General features: G+C 35.8%; 2 protein-coding genes across 2 annotated transcripts; one reads left to right on the forward strand and one right to left on the reverse strand.

The window, feature by feature from the left end:
* The first annotated feature begins 565 nt into the window (after positions 1–565).
* LOC102585353 (methyl-CpG-binding domain-containing protein 7) lies at positions 566–5,511 on the forward strand. Its single transcript, XM_006363304.2, has 7 exons — positions 566–771; positions 2,425–2,544; positions 2,688–2,726; positions 3,495–3,632; positions 4,609–4,770; positions 4,857–5,085; positions 5,231–5,511. The coding sequence occupies exons 1-6, from the start codon at positions 580–582 to the stop codon at positions 5,079–5,081; spliced, it is 876 nt and encodes a 291-aa protein (XP_006363366.1). The 5' UTR covers positions 566–579; the 3' UTR covers positions 5,082–5,085; positions 5,231–5,511.
* A 234-nt stretch (positions 5,512–5,745) lies between these two features.
* LOC102594298 (putative nuclease HARBI1) lies at positions 5,746–14,107 on the reverse strand. The gene is made up of 3 exons (XM_015303411.1): positions 13,766–14,107; positions 13,455–13,671; positions 5,746–7,003 (listed from the first exon to the last, which is right to left on the reverse strand). Exons 2-3 carry the CDS (start codon positions 13,582–13,584, stop codon positions 5,964–5,966), a joined length of 1,170 nt encoding a protein of 389 aa, XP_015158897.1. The 5' UTR covers positions 13,585–13,671; positions 13,766–14,107; the 3' UTR covers positions 5,746–5,963.
* Positions 14,108–14,314: the final 207 nt, after the last annotated feature.

Here is a 14,314-nt window from a genome sequence, read left to right on the forward strand (position 1 = left end):
ACTTTTATGAAAGATTGTGACCTTTCCAAAGGGTTACAACTTTTTCAAATAGTTGTAACATTTCTAATAAGGCACAATAAACATTTGTTCACACTATCCTTTATTGTCTATAAATAGAGGGATTTCCTCTCATTTTAGAACAACGAAAATTATGAATCTCTTCTTCTACACAATTAAATATTTGTGTAATTTGCTACTGTTGAGTGACTCACTAACACTATTGCTTATGTTACAGATCCTAGTATATATTTTTACAGTCAGTAATTTATGCTTATGTTATTAAGGATAAATGATACTCAAGATGTAATAATTTTCATTTTCCTCTACATTATTAATGTTTGTTATTACGTAATCTTGTATGTAAGATAATATAGTGTTTTAGTTTTAATGATTGATAGGTTTTAAGTATTATTTTATAAATTCCGTGATATTAAATTTCCGCGCAGCGCGAATAATTTTACTAATAAAATAAAATAAAAATAAATAAAGAATGTGACTAGTGATGTGTCATGAAAACAATAAACAATTACATTGCCAGCCATATATACCAAGTGGTGTCATCTTGTGAAGAGGCATACAATGGAGAAACACAATTCCACAATGCTACCGCCACGCCGCCACCGAAGCGGCGCAGAGTACCCAACTTCCGGTCAACTAATGGTTGCGCCGTCGTCCTCCTCCGCGATTACTCCGCACTCATCAAGGTTTAAGTTACCACCTGGTTGGGGTATTGAACAAGTGCTTCGCTCTAGTGGCGATCGAGTTGACAGGGTGGGTACACTTTTCTTTTTAACATTTTCCAAATTATTTACTTTTTGCTATTGATATTGATTTCTCACATGATCACTCAACTAATAGTTATCTAAAGTCATTTTCTTAGTTGAAGAAAACTAGAAACAAGAAAAGAGATGACTTATTGAGTTGATGCCTCTGATTTAATTTAGTTTGATTAGTCACGAAACTCAAGAAATAAAGAGAATTTTTTTAATTTTGTGATCCTACATTAAAATTAAGATGTGTAGTACTTTTAAGTCTTATGGTTTTAAATAATGTTGTGATTGGAAAGCGTACTAAATATAGAAAGAGACATTTTTTGGGGGACGGGCCTAAAATAATAGTAAGACGCATAGAGGAGTACTATTAGTTAAGTGATCATTTGAGAAATCAATCTTAATAAATAAGAGATGAGAAAATTAGAAGACAAGTCAAGTAACATAGTACAATAGGATAAAATTCATCTTTACTTTATGAGTGTATACAAGTTAAATCCAATTCTAGTTTTACTTCATTGTGTCTACTTAGTAACTTTCAACAAGAGAAAAATGGGATGAATGTCACATGAGATTTTGAGTTGAGAGTAGTTGGTGAAAAGGGTAAGTGGTAAACGGAAGATATCGTAAACTGCTGCTTAACCATTTGTTTATATTTATTCCAAAGTGGAGCTAAATTTTCATGAATGGAGGTAGATCAACTGCAAATGAGATAGGATTCTGTTTGTAGGAGTAGATGTTATCTTTCAATCATTTGGATGTTTTGCTAGTTATCCAGAAACTAAGGTATTGTAAAGGTTTAGTGTTGCTATACCGTTATACATACATGCTTCATTTCAAGAGATATGTTAGTTTCAGAATGCTTTGCATTTTTGTGCTGAAGTATTTACTGACTCTAAGGATGCATAGGAGGAAGGATTACAGCTAGTCTAAGAGCCGAAAGAGCTCAACTGACTTAGTTTTAGAGGGCGACTGAAAAGGAGGCTCGACCCACAGGGAGAGCAAAATCTGGTGTGATTCATTTTGCCATGGAATTGGAATATTAGTGGACAAATGGGTAATTTGTCCCTGGGGAACCTTACATGGTAGGTCCACGGTATAGCTAACATGTAAGAGAGAGATTGGCCAGGACTAAGAATGAAGCTGAATTGAATATGAGATCTTTAGGACTTTTTCTCTGAGGTTATGCCGTGCGTGATGAAAGAGTTTATGTATCTGTACTTTGAGGCGTGGATTTTGACCTTCAATTTTACAAGTCTATGACTGTTTTAGATCATTTCTGGTGCAAATATAGATACAGCAGAGGATCAATGATGAGTCCTTGCTTCTATAATTACAGATATGGCATTCAATTCCAGATTTCTAACCTCTAGTTTTTCCGTCAAACTTGATTGGTGAAAGCTTACGCTGAGCATCTGTGTTTACACAATGTGTAGATAACAAGACCTCAAAACATAAAAGCTGATTTGTGGATTAGACATTACTGGAAATTCGTTACCTTTTGAGTGACCTATGCAGGCTTGGCCTCGTTCTTTCATTCCGATGTGATGGAGCTAAATTTTTCCCTATCCATGTGTCAGATTATTCATTATATAAATGTCAATTGTGTTTTAAAGCATCATACTCTTAACGCATACATTATGTTTTCATGCAGTACTACTATGAGCCTGGGACTGGGCAAAAGTTCAGATCATTGAGAGATGTCGAGCGACGATTGAACGGTGAAATATTTGCTCCTAGAATCAGGACATCGGGAGTGAGAAACTATCCTAAGGCAAGTTTAAGAATTGAATATTTCACAAAAATTTAGTACTTTCGCTAGTTTGATGATGCCTGAGTATGAAACTCCTCTCTTTTTTTTTTTTACTTGGTGTTTTTTTCTGTTCTGGTCATCCACGGAGTATTCGTCCTTCACAGAGTTCTCTATCTCGGAAGATGGTCATCTACGATGGGAAGGTACGGATTTGACTGCACTTTGGCCCTCAGATCTTTTATTTAACTACTTCTTGTGGATGTTATGTGTTGAATCATTATTATAGTAATATATTTTCGATAAACTTTATTTACAATTTTTTTCTTGTGTTTTTTTATCTTGGGTTCGGGATGGGGGAAGCTGAAAGGAAGAGGGTCATATTGTTGCTCTGCTTCTCTCCCTTGTTCTTGTAATTGAAAATTGAAATTTGTCAAAAAGCAATGGACTTGGTTTTTCAGAAGAAAACGAGTTATGATAATTCGTGTGGGAAACTACTAGTCATTTAACCTACTAAAAAGTAACTCTGAAAAATATAGTCCGAATTTCCGGTCTAATGTTGGTTAGTAAGATTCTGAATCTTCTCATAGTAATTGCAACAGCAATCTCAAGCTTTTAGTGTAGTGAAAGGCCTTGGGAACTTTGAAATCTATGTGCGAAATACTACTTTTTCACTGTTGTCGTTGTTTTCTTACGATTTTAAAACAAAAACTTCATTTGAGAATCATTAAGAGGGAATGCAAAGCCTTAATTCTGCTGCTTACTCGGAAATGTTATATAAATGAATCAAGGTTGTTGTATTCCTTGACAGAAAGTTAGACAACAAACATGTTCATCTTACATTGATAGGCTTTGTCAGTAAAGGCTGGGATTTTAAAAACTTCAATCATCACATGATGGTGCCTTTAGGCAAGGTGAAAGATGTATTCTGAATCAAATAGGAAACCTGATAGTTGACATTGATAAAATTTCAGATCGTTAGAATGGATGAAGAGCAGTTGAATGAATGGGCTATTGTGCCGTCAACAAGAGCAGCCACCTTACCCTATGATCTTCCTGATGGTTGGGTGATAGAAGAGGTACCACGTACAGACGGAAGCATGGTGGATAAGGTACACTCTCCTGTCCTTCAATAGTGAAGTCGTTTTTATCTACCTTGCTATCAGCTGCTGTTATGTTTGCTCAAATTGGCCCAATCATTGATATGTGCTTCATTTTGCACGTTTTTGCTGAGAGCCATTTGAGCATGCTTTTGCTTTTTTACGAAATTATTCTAGGGAAATTATCATGGAATTACTAGCTGTGACAGGCATTAGGTGTATTACTGAATTACCTTGCTGATCTAGTATAATTGACATTGGAGGACCAGGCGTGGGGTGCACCATGACCCAAGCGTTATCAGTTGACACCACTTCATCGAAATGTTTTACTAAATATTTATGTATTGATGATAAGCAAAATGAAAATATGGTGTATAAAATAGAAAAATGACACTGCATGTCAATATAGTAATTAATTTATTTGTTCACTTTTTAAATGTTCACACCGGTTATGAAATATTCTGTGTACGCCACTGTGGACAACTAGATTAGAATTAACAACACTGCTGGATGTCTAAGTGAATTATTAGTTTATAGGACTGACTAATCTATCGCATGTGGGCACAACATCACAGTTCCAACCTTTAAAACCCTGACAGATGTGCTAAGACCTTCTCCATACCGTGTGAAAGGACCACACAGTACAACGTCTCAAAAATAGTCATACGGTAATGTCACATACAAGCATATTAATGCAGTTATTTATCATCAAGTTCTGTCTTTCTTGCCGAGGGTCGATCCGAAACAACCTCTATACCTCTAAGGTAAGGTCTGTGTACACTCTACCCTCTCCAAACCCCACTTTGTGAGACTACACGGGGTATGTTGTTGTTCTGTCTGAGTTAATGAAGTTTCATCTATTAACATGTTGTTCTTGTCCGTTTCGGGATATTATGACAAAGACTACTCCGTTTCTCCTCTTCCTTCTTTGTTTTGGAAAGTGCCTATCTGATGAAATTGTGTACTGGTTTTTTGTCCTCGTGTGCAGTATTACTATGAACCAGGTACTGGACAAAAATTTAGATCCAGGATAGCAGCACAAAGATACTTGGCGCAAATGAGAGAAAACGTTCCTTTGTCTGCTACTCTAGAAGAATTGAAAGAGAATAAACCACTGTCCAAGATGTTTAAGTTGTACCATCATGCAAAGGTGAGCTAATATCGTGAAGGGCAATATAAGCATGGCATTTATCTTCTTTTGATGTCAAGAATATGTCTCCTTATTTGCCTTTGTAGAAATCTCTTCCATGTAAGGGGAACATCGTTACAGAGAATTCGGACAAATCATCGTTTCTTTCTCCACCAGCAAAAGTAAATTGGGTTCTTTCTAGTCCTAAAGGGGATGCTTGGAATCCTTTCATTGCTGGAACACCAATTCCTGATTCAGTAAAACAACAATGGACTAAAAGATTCATGTTGTTCATGAATGGCGAGAACCTGAATGCAGAAAACTCGGACTAGAAAGGTAAGCGAAAGCACTAAAGCTTCCACTCTCCTATACTCCCTTTCATATACTATATATATTTTCTCTGGAGGTAACGTTCCCAACAAACATGTGGAAGCACACCTGAACACTGCTCTCTGCATTTGTTTTCTTATCCTCCTTGCAGGCACCAATTGGAGAGTCCAAAAAGAATGCAGTTGGAAACAGTTGTTTACGCTTCAAGAAAGCTCGGACTGCTTCTGACCTAAGAGAATTGCATGCTAAATCTTGTAGATACTAACATTATGCAACTCCTTTATCACTTTGCTGTTTAACCACTGTAGAGAATCTGTTGTCGTGTTAATTCTGTGTTTGTTCATGTTCTAAATGTGTTGTATAACAATTCGACAACTTTTTTCTTATGGTACATGTTTAAGTAAGGATGTACAATTAAAGTTTGCAGGTTCAGTCAAAGACAGTATAACAGCATTTAGTATCCTGGTAAAAAACTTGCTCAAAAAAGAATTTTGCGTGCTCTCAAAACGCCTGCACACCTTTTAGTATTCTCTCTTCGGTCCTACAAATTGAGCTTCCTAAAGGGGTGTTTTCTGGATTCGATTCAAAGAGACAGAACACTTCAATTTTGAGTTCAGCCAACGATTGGCACAACTCAAAGTTGCTAATTGTGAAAGTTACCAAGAATTTGGATAGCAAAACACTGTATGCTTAAATAAGGAAACTATCCACCCATAATGTCTTATTTCCTACAAGTTATATCTCAAAGTCTACTCTAATCAAACTTATAAAACAAAACATAAAAATCAAATGCCTACAGATCTTTGAAAATACTCTTTATCTGCCATCAAATAGATAGCTTATGCTATTCACTCACCAAGAAGCATTCACATCATTTAAGAATGTCATCTTCCAGTTAAGTGGAGGGACAGATTGTCCCTCAAAACTGAAGCAGACTTGTCGACAGATTCACAGACCTCTTGCCCGTATCCCGGGTCATGGTGATGAGATGATAGAGGCAACTCATCCAAGACATCATCGTCCATGTCAATAACAATGTTGTGAAGAATGCAGCATACAAGGATAAACCTTGGTAGCTTGTGCTTGTCAGGTCTCCACATCATTCCATGAATCATTTTCCAGACTTCTTTCAGCCTAGCTAAGGCCCTCTGTGCCACGATACGAGTTGCTAAATGCCTCTTATTGAACTCAGCTTTAGATTCTGAAAGTTCTTTGCCTTGATAAGGAGTTAAAAGCCAAGGTAGCAAGGCATAACCAGAATCACCAACTATATATTCCCGTAGTTCTGTTTCTTCAGATAGCTTCATCTTGTTTCCATTCAACCTCTCTCCTTTCTCGCAGAGTTTAAATAAGGTTGAGCTCTGAAGCACTGAATTCTCGTTCAGCTTTCCTGGCAATCCTGTGACAACATCACGGAACCTCATATCAGGGTCAACAACTGCTTGCAGGACCATGCTGTGGTTCTTATTTTGATCGAGCCATACGTCAGCTGTCTGCTCGGAGGAAGATAACATCATTGTGATGTGTGTAGCATCAATTGCACCACAACAGTTTGGAAGTCCTTGAATTCTTTCAAACTTGGACTTTATCTCTGTCATATCCTCCTCTGTTGAAGGCCACCGTATGTGGTGAAGCCCCTTTTCCTCAATAGCCTCTATAAAGCGCCAAGTTACTTGAGACACTGTTGAGTGGTGTGCACCAAACGAGTCGCCCACTGAAATTAGAGAATTACCTGAGCTCAGCCTCCTCATAGCTAACGCTACTTGCTCATGCAAAGACATGGGCTTGCCACTTGAAAACACATAGTGGGCTGATTTTGCCTGCATGTGCACCTCTGCAAGGGAACATATGTAGTCGAAAGTTCTTCTAGACATCTTGAAAACAGATTGAAACTCATCCAAACCCTTTGACGGAGAAACATTTCCTGCAGAAAAAAGATAATTTATCAACTACAGCAATCAAATTTCAAGCTGCAAGACCATACAGTTCACTTGCAATCAATCACAATCATGAAACAAGAGTCACAATACTTGAACAGGATGTCAATTTAACTCCGCCAAATATGTACTTAAAGCAATTTATGACTCAGTGGAACGAGCAGCCAATGGACCTTGCTACTAATCGTATTTTCTGTTATTATAACTGCCATACAAATATATACCTGAAAAAGAATTTAAAAAGTGAAAATCACATAGTTGAGTACTTGTAACAGCAACATGTTCAAATTAAGCAACATTGCACAGTAAATCGTATGACTTCAGGTGGTTTGGCTGAATAGGCTGGTGGTTATAAGGGATCACTTGGTAGGATGTATTAGAAAATCAAATACATGTATTAGTTATGACGTTATTAATCTTTTGTTTGGTATGATTTTCAGTCTACGTATAACTAATACACACCCTATTCAGTATTTTAGGGTGTATATTACTAATGCATAGAAAATCATGGTATTAGTAATACAAGGGCTATTAATACATGGATAAGCATGGTTAAAGACAAAAATGCCCTTAATACACCAAATCAAATAATGGATTAGAAAAACTCCAGAATTAGTAATACACTCTATTTCAGTACTATTCTTATACACTCTACCAAACGACCACTAGTTTGAAACTATAATACTTTCACTGCTTGACACAAATTAATTAATAAAATTAGTTCTTCTTGTATAAGGGATCAAGAAAGTTTGATTCTTACTAGTAATCCCTTGAAATATAGCAAACAGGCTTCGGAAAGCTCTTCAAGTTCTTCGGTACGATTTAGTTAGGCCAGTAAAAAGGGTAGATTCCTAAAGCTTCCATTATGGATCAAACTGTTAATCATTTATCAAGGGAATCACAAAATCGATCAACAGATCCACTTCATATGGATATTTTCTGTGAACTTGGATATTTTCGTGCTCTTGTTCATGAATGTGTTCCACAAGAAACATACATATTATGTTTCTTCTTGACGTAGAAAAAGCAAAGTATTCAACAAGGTACAGTCGAAATTATAGGCCAATGCCATTTCCCACATTAGTTAATAGACGTTCTCTGAACGGAAGCTAGTTCTTCAGAACTTCATAACTAATTTAAATGAACAGGGGATTTCTACCTCTACCTTGTTTTGATATATTCGAGCGAAGCAACATATGAAAAACCAAGACAATAAAAGAACACCAATTATCAAGGAACAATAAATACTATTCTCTTGATCATTTTTTTTGAACTTCTGTTTTCTTTTGCTTTCCAACTCTCTCTGTGACTAGGAACACCTTTTTTGTAAGTAGTTCTTTTTCTTTGATTTTTAACTTAAGGAACAGAGAACCATTTATCGCTTAACACTGGAAAAGAGCAAAACAGAATACTATTCAAGATATTGCGACTTTCGTATTTCTTGATTAGATTAATTGTTTAATTAAGAACCAATATAAAAAATATATCTCCTTTCACTGTATAAATTAAACCCTCCATCCTACTCACCTCTACTGATAGTATGGAAAACAAGGGGTTTTCACAAAGTCTATTACTTTGCCGCAAGTCTATCACCTCCTACACTGTTAGGTTTCTAATTTGAGCTTCATATTTGTACTTCTCATGTAGTTTAGAACAAAATATAATTGTTTTCTTTGCTGTCAAATATGGGACACCATCTTATGGCAGTTCAAGCGACAAAATAACCAAATAGTATGACTAATTGTGCCCTCAAGCATAAGAGAGGCACCAATGGCCATGCAGAAGAAATACACAAAAACAAGCAAACGCCCTTCATAAATAGTGATACTGTAATAGTATTTTTCCAAAAGAATTACTCCCTTTGTCCCAATTTAAGTGTCTTACTTTCCTTTTTGGTTTGTCCTAAAAAGTGCACCTCTTTCTATATGTAGTATGTTTTCCAATTCCAGCATTCTAAATTGCAAGTTTAAGACCACAAGATTAAAAGGACTACACACATCTTTCATTTATTAAGACCACAAGATTCAAAAGTTTCCCTTTATTTCTTAAACTCCGTACCTAGTCAAACAAAGACACTTAAATTGGGATGGAGTGAGTATTTAGTAGCATATTCATGGGGTTCGAAGACCTCCAAGATTCTGTTGATTACTTGTAAATGTAATAGTTACTGGCATTACTCGTACATATACATATTTTTACACACACATATGTTTGTTTATAAATTTGGAGAGCTTCTAAACCCAACACAAAGGTTCGTAATCATTTTTAGAAAAAAAAAACTATTGCTATTATCTTTTATGGATAAAGATGGGCTCCTTATGTATGTGAGTGGTGCACCGGTGCAGGTATGAAGAAAGGACCTAGGAAACCTAAGGCATACTTTACTGCTCACCAGTGATCCTATGGAGTAGATGAAGGGTGTGTTTGGTATCTTGGAAAATGTTTTTCAAAAAAACAAGTGGGTTTCTTACCTATTTTCTTGTGTTCGGTACATAAGTAGAAAATATTATCCTAAAAATATTTGTATATAATCTACAAAATACCATGGAAAGTGGAAGTGGGGTAGGGGGTGGAGTGGTGGGGATGGGGGCTATGGGGTGGGGATGAAGATGAAGTGTACTGTTGGAGGGTGGGGAAGACACAATCAAATATTGTCACTTGTCGAACTTGTTTCCCTACTTCCTTTAGAGAAGTCATTTTCCTCATTTTTAAGAAACTTGTTTTCCTAGAAAAAATATTTTCCAATTTTTTTGACCAAAACATTTTCTGGACCATACCGAACACACCCGAAGAAGATATTATCAGAAATCAATGCTACCAAAAACACAGTGATATTGATTCTCTGTCAACTTTTTGCACCAAGTAACTTGTGGTATATCAACAATTACTTATGCCACTAGACTTGAAATAGACAAAGATATACTTGCTGAAAGAGCTAAGAGGCATTTCCAAATTGGTCTTTTCCTCTAATTCTTGCCCATTCAAAGAAACTAAGCTAGAATATGTTATTGTCTACCCCTAACTGAACATCTCATTTACAGATTCAACAGCTTTATAACTCTAAATCTACTTGAATATCATCATTAATCCATGTGGAAAGCAAAGACATAAGCACCATAGTAGATTCTAGTAATATCTTTATATGATAACCTTTATACGAAGAGTGACAGCAGAAAAAATGGCATTTACTGCAGCAAATCCTTAATATCATCTATTGCCTGGTAAAATAATTTGCATATATATGCTTCAGCTACATCTCCACAGTAAGAACGAGTAGAGAAACCTCTGTGGGCACTGGCCTTTGCTTGGGAAAATCCATTAATTCTCCTCTTAATCACCATTCACAGCTTAGTACAGAAAATGCCTCATAAATTTCATACTTCACAACTATGTTGCTCGGGACTCTCCTAAAATGCAGCCGCGCCTGTGTTCCTCCGACACGCACCCAGTGGCATTTTTGAAGAGTCCAAGCAACATAGCTTTCCAAAACTATCAACTATTAATTGATCTTTAGAGAAGTCATATATGCTCAACATTCGTGGCAAGGACCAATTTTTGAAAAGCTAAATGTAAACTGATCTACCACAGTTAGTTGTTTTTATGCAAGTACTTCTAGAGTACAAAATCATCAAGTATGAGGAGCTTAAACTAACTAAAAATTATCCTCACAGTACATAATGGTAGGAGCTAGAACATTTGTGGAATCAACTTATAAATCTATCTGAGTTCCATTCTCATTTCACGAAAAACTCCACCGATTCTAACTCGTTCAAAATTTGAAACATCCAGGCCTAATGGCTTCACCGAAAACTGTTTTATGTGCAAGGCATTCACAAGTACCATTTCTTCAACAACTGAGAGGAACAAAACTAGCCTAACAAGAGGACCACCACGCTAATCCACTGAAAGTGAGAAAAGTAATATCATTCTCTAAAGACAGGAATACTTGAACCATTTAATCTGCTCGGTTAACTGACAGACTGCATCTTAGTTCAAAGTAAGAAACTGATGGCAAACAAAGAATGTTCTTAACTTTCATTTTCTCAGCTTATTTATCATTATGTTGAACTTTTGGACAACCTTGCCAGACTTGAATAGCCTTTGGTCTGAGTACTTCAGCAAAATGTGTCCCTTAGATACATCCTTAATCGAATTTGATATATCCTAACCCAATCTCTTGACCAAGCCAGGTTCACTGAATTCTTGGCTTCAATGTAGAATGGAAACTTAAAATCCATGTGACAACTTACAAAGTAGATGCCAAACTAGAAACTGCTAAAAGGGAATGAATAAGAACTTTTGGCCATACTTTAACATTTTTTCTTCAAAAAAATGAGAAAACAATTTCCTCTTACAGCCTTTAACACAAAACATGATTTTCAACCAGCATGGGGAAGAACCAGAGAAGTAGACACATTTACAAGAATATACTAGCCAAGATAGGATGTTAAAGAGAAAGACAATGATATTTTGGTCATCAATTATCACCAATTATCAGTAGATGTTAGCCAAAGATGACAGATGCAAAATTTACGGGCAGATGAATCTCTCATCAAGATCTCAAGCCAGCTAAATATTGTAAATGGTTCTCTAAGGGAAGACAGATGAAGTAAAGATGAGAAGATTGCTTATAATTTGGACGAGGCAACAAAAAGCTGTTTTCCTTTGTAGCATTACGGGGATGGAAAGGTAAGGAGTCAAGAAGCTTCTTTGGAAGTATTCGTGCACGTGGAACTTGGCCAATAGGTGGAAAACCACAGGTAGGCTTCCTGAAGGTATAGACAGAAATTGCATGTCAGTAACTGCTCAAGCAGATAGAAATTCTAGCAGCCACTCACGCATAGAGACAAAACACTGGCAAATTTAATTTTTGGCTCTACAAGAAAAATTGTTGGACAGGTGGTTCAATTTAACTATTTAAGGCTAGTTCGTACATGGCGTAGTTCCAGATTACTATAGATTGGAGGTTGCGGAGGGAACAGATTAGGCTAGGAGGTTAGTAGGTACTAGTGAGTTGTCTTGTTATCCATCCATACCAGTAGTCGTAGTACTGCTCCTGTAGTGTCTTGTCCTTCGATTTCTGCTACTATCTATTGTTTTTTCTTTTACTTCAATAATCATATTATTTTGTTGTACTTGTTCATAATGCTTTATTATGCTTTCACTTCTGTTTATTCTTTTCTGGACTGTTTTTCCTTGAAACAGCGCCTCTACCTATGCGGTAGGGGTCCCCAAACTCTACTTTGTGGGACTACACTGATATGTTGTTGTTGTTGTCAAATACTGATCCTCACTGTCTAGGCTAACAACTTGGATAACTTAAAATAACCTAAAAGATTTTCTCTTTTTTTTTTTGTTGGCAACTTGTTTCTAATTCTCAAAACCTCTTAAGTATCTTCTCCAGCTTTTCACAGTACTTTCAGCTCTAGACTAAAAGAAACAACATATCAACCAAAAGAAAAAAATTAACTTTAGCTGTAAATCAGCAGCCCTAGGTTATCACAGTATCCTACTTCCATCATTACCAAAAAAGGGACTATCTTGAAAGCGAAGAACCAGCAATTCATAGTTGATATGCAAAACATGTTAGCATTTCCCACCTGTACTCACATGGTAAAAGCAAAAGGATCCTGAGTAAAAGTTGTATGGTAAAGCATACCATTGAAACAAAGCAACCTTCATTGAAAAAAGAACGACACAGCGTATAATATGAATTTAAACAAAACTCTCCTCTCTAACTTGGAATTTGAAGCAATGTGCATCCTACCTGCACTTGCACAGTGCTCACATTGTTGATTAAACACATGAAGATCTTCAAATGCTATTTTTAATAGAAACGGAAAAAAATAAATCATTATATTCCTCTACAGTCCTATCAAAGAACACATTGTCAGGTCTAAGCACATCTCAAATGGCACTCTATCTTAAGTCTATCTCAAACAAGTACACTGCATATACTCCTAATCCATACTACCTTAATCAGAAAAAGAAGGAACTTCCAGCGAAAAATAGGAAAATCAAGAGGCCAACACCAGTAAGAACTTATACTCCAGACCTTGTAAAACCATCAAACACATTTCCAAATCCGAGTCATTATTGTTACAAGTGCATAATAATTTAGCCAATTCTGCCTTTTTTTTTCCTCTTACACATTTGGTAACTTAATGAATCAGTGATTTAGGTCAACCATAGCATTCGAAACTCGTAAACAAATGCAAATTAGGGATCTTTAGTTCAAAATTCACAGCACATTGATAGAACAGAAACATGTAACATCAATTAGAGGTAACAAAAAACACTAACTTAACCATCCACCAATCGAAATTCCTACAAGGAATGATAGGAAATGATCAAAGGGGAATTTAAAACCAGTATTCAATACTTCAAAAAACAAACATATTTATTTAACACAAACATGAGAAAAGATAATAATTTTACCGGCAATTCTTTTAGATAACATCTCCCACCAATCAGCAGAACCATTCTCTGAAGACCCAGAAGCTAAAGAATCCTTTTCAACTTTCTTCTCTACCTTCCTCTTCTTTTTATGCCCTCTAACAGGACCCATCACTCAATTGAATCAAAACCCACTTGCTTCAAATAACCAAAATCACAACAACTCCATTGAAATTCAAACATAACACAAACCCCATTTCTTGAAACAAAACAAAAAAAAGATCACAATCATATTCAAGATTAAGAAACATGCAAAGCTACATATACAATAAAAACAAATAAAATTCACTCACCCCATTTTTTGATGCCATTGTTGTGTGCTTTTGTTGAGTGGTATTCTTGAAATGTTTCAAAGCATGCAAAGTGCATAAGAAAGTGTTTATGGTGTGGGTTTTGGCATAAAAAGAGTATAGACACTATAGAACAAGAAAAGATAGGAAAAATGCTTTAGGAGAAATTAATGTAACAACAAAAGAGAGAGTATTTGGTTTAGTTGTTTCCTTAAAAAGACAATGTGACAGACATGAAAATCGGTGGAAACTGTCTTTACAATGGTCAATACTCATAGATTTCAGAGAGAAAAAAAAAAAAGACAGAGGGAGAAACTTTAGCGTAAATTGGATTCGAAGGAGAAAAAAAAGGGCTAAAGGTTTAAGTCAAGTTGTCGATATTACCAATTTGTAACAATTCTTTGCTAGATCCATAATCTAGATTAAGGGGTAATTTAGAGAGAAATGCTATTGTAGATTTTATTTGGTATATTACATAAAAACGTATTTTTTTAAAATTTAACCTCACTCACTCTATATTTATGTCTTTTAATTAAACTATCATAAAGTTGA

Source organism: Solanum tuberosum, unplaced genomic scaffold (genome assembly GCF_000226075.1).
Source record: "Solanum tuberosum cultivar DM 1-3 516 R44 unplaced genomic scaffold, SolTub_3.0 scf00433, whole genome shotgun sequence".
Classification (NCBI taxonomy): domain Eukaryota; kingdom Viridiplantae; phylum Streptophyta; class Magnoliopsida; order Solanales; family Solanaceae; genus Solanum; species Solanum tuberosum.

Excerpts from the sequence above, each read along its gene's own strand:
- LOC102585353 (XM_006363304.2), top strand. The coding sequence starts at position 580 with ATGGAGAAACACAATTCCACAATGCTACCGCCACGCCGCCACCGAAGC. Across the intron at positions 2,545-2,687 it reads GAGTGAGAAACTATCCTAAG|AGTTCTCTATCTCGGAAGAT; the intron begins GCAAGTTTAAGA and ends CGTCCTTCACAG. Across the intron at positions 4,771-4,856 it reads AGTTGTACCATCATGCAAAG|AAATCTCTTCCATGTAAGGG; the intron begins GTGAGCTAATAT and ends TTGCCTTTGTAG.
- LOC102594298 (XM_015303411.1), bottom strand. The coding sequence starts at position 13,584 with ATGGGTCCTGTTAGAGGGCATAAAAAGAAGAGGAAGGTAGAGAAGAAA. Across the intron at positions 7,004-13,454 it reads GTTATCTAAAAGAATTGCCG|GAAATGTTTCTCCGTCAAAG; the intron begins GTAAAATTATTA and ends TTTTTTCTGCAG.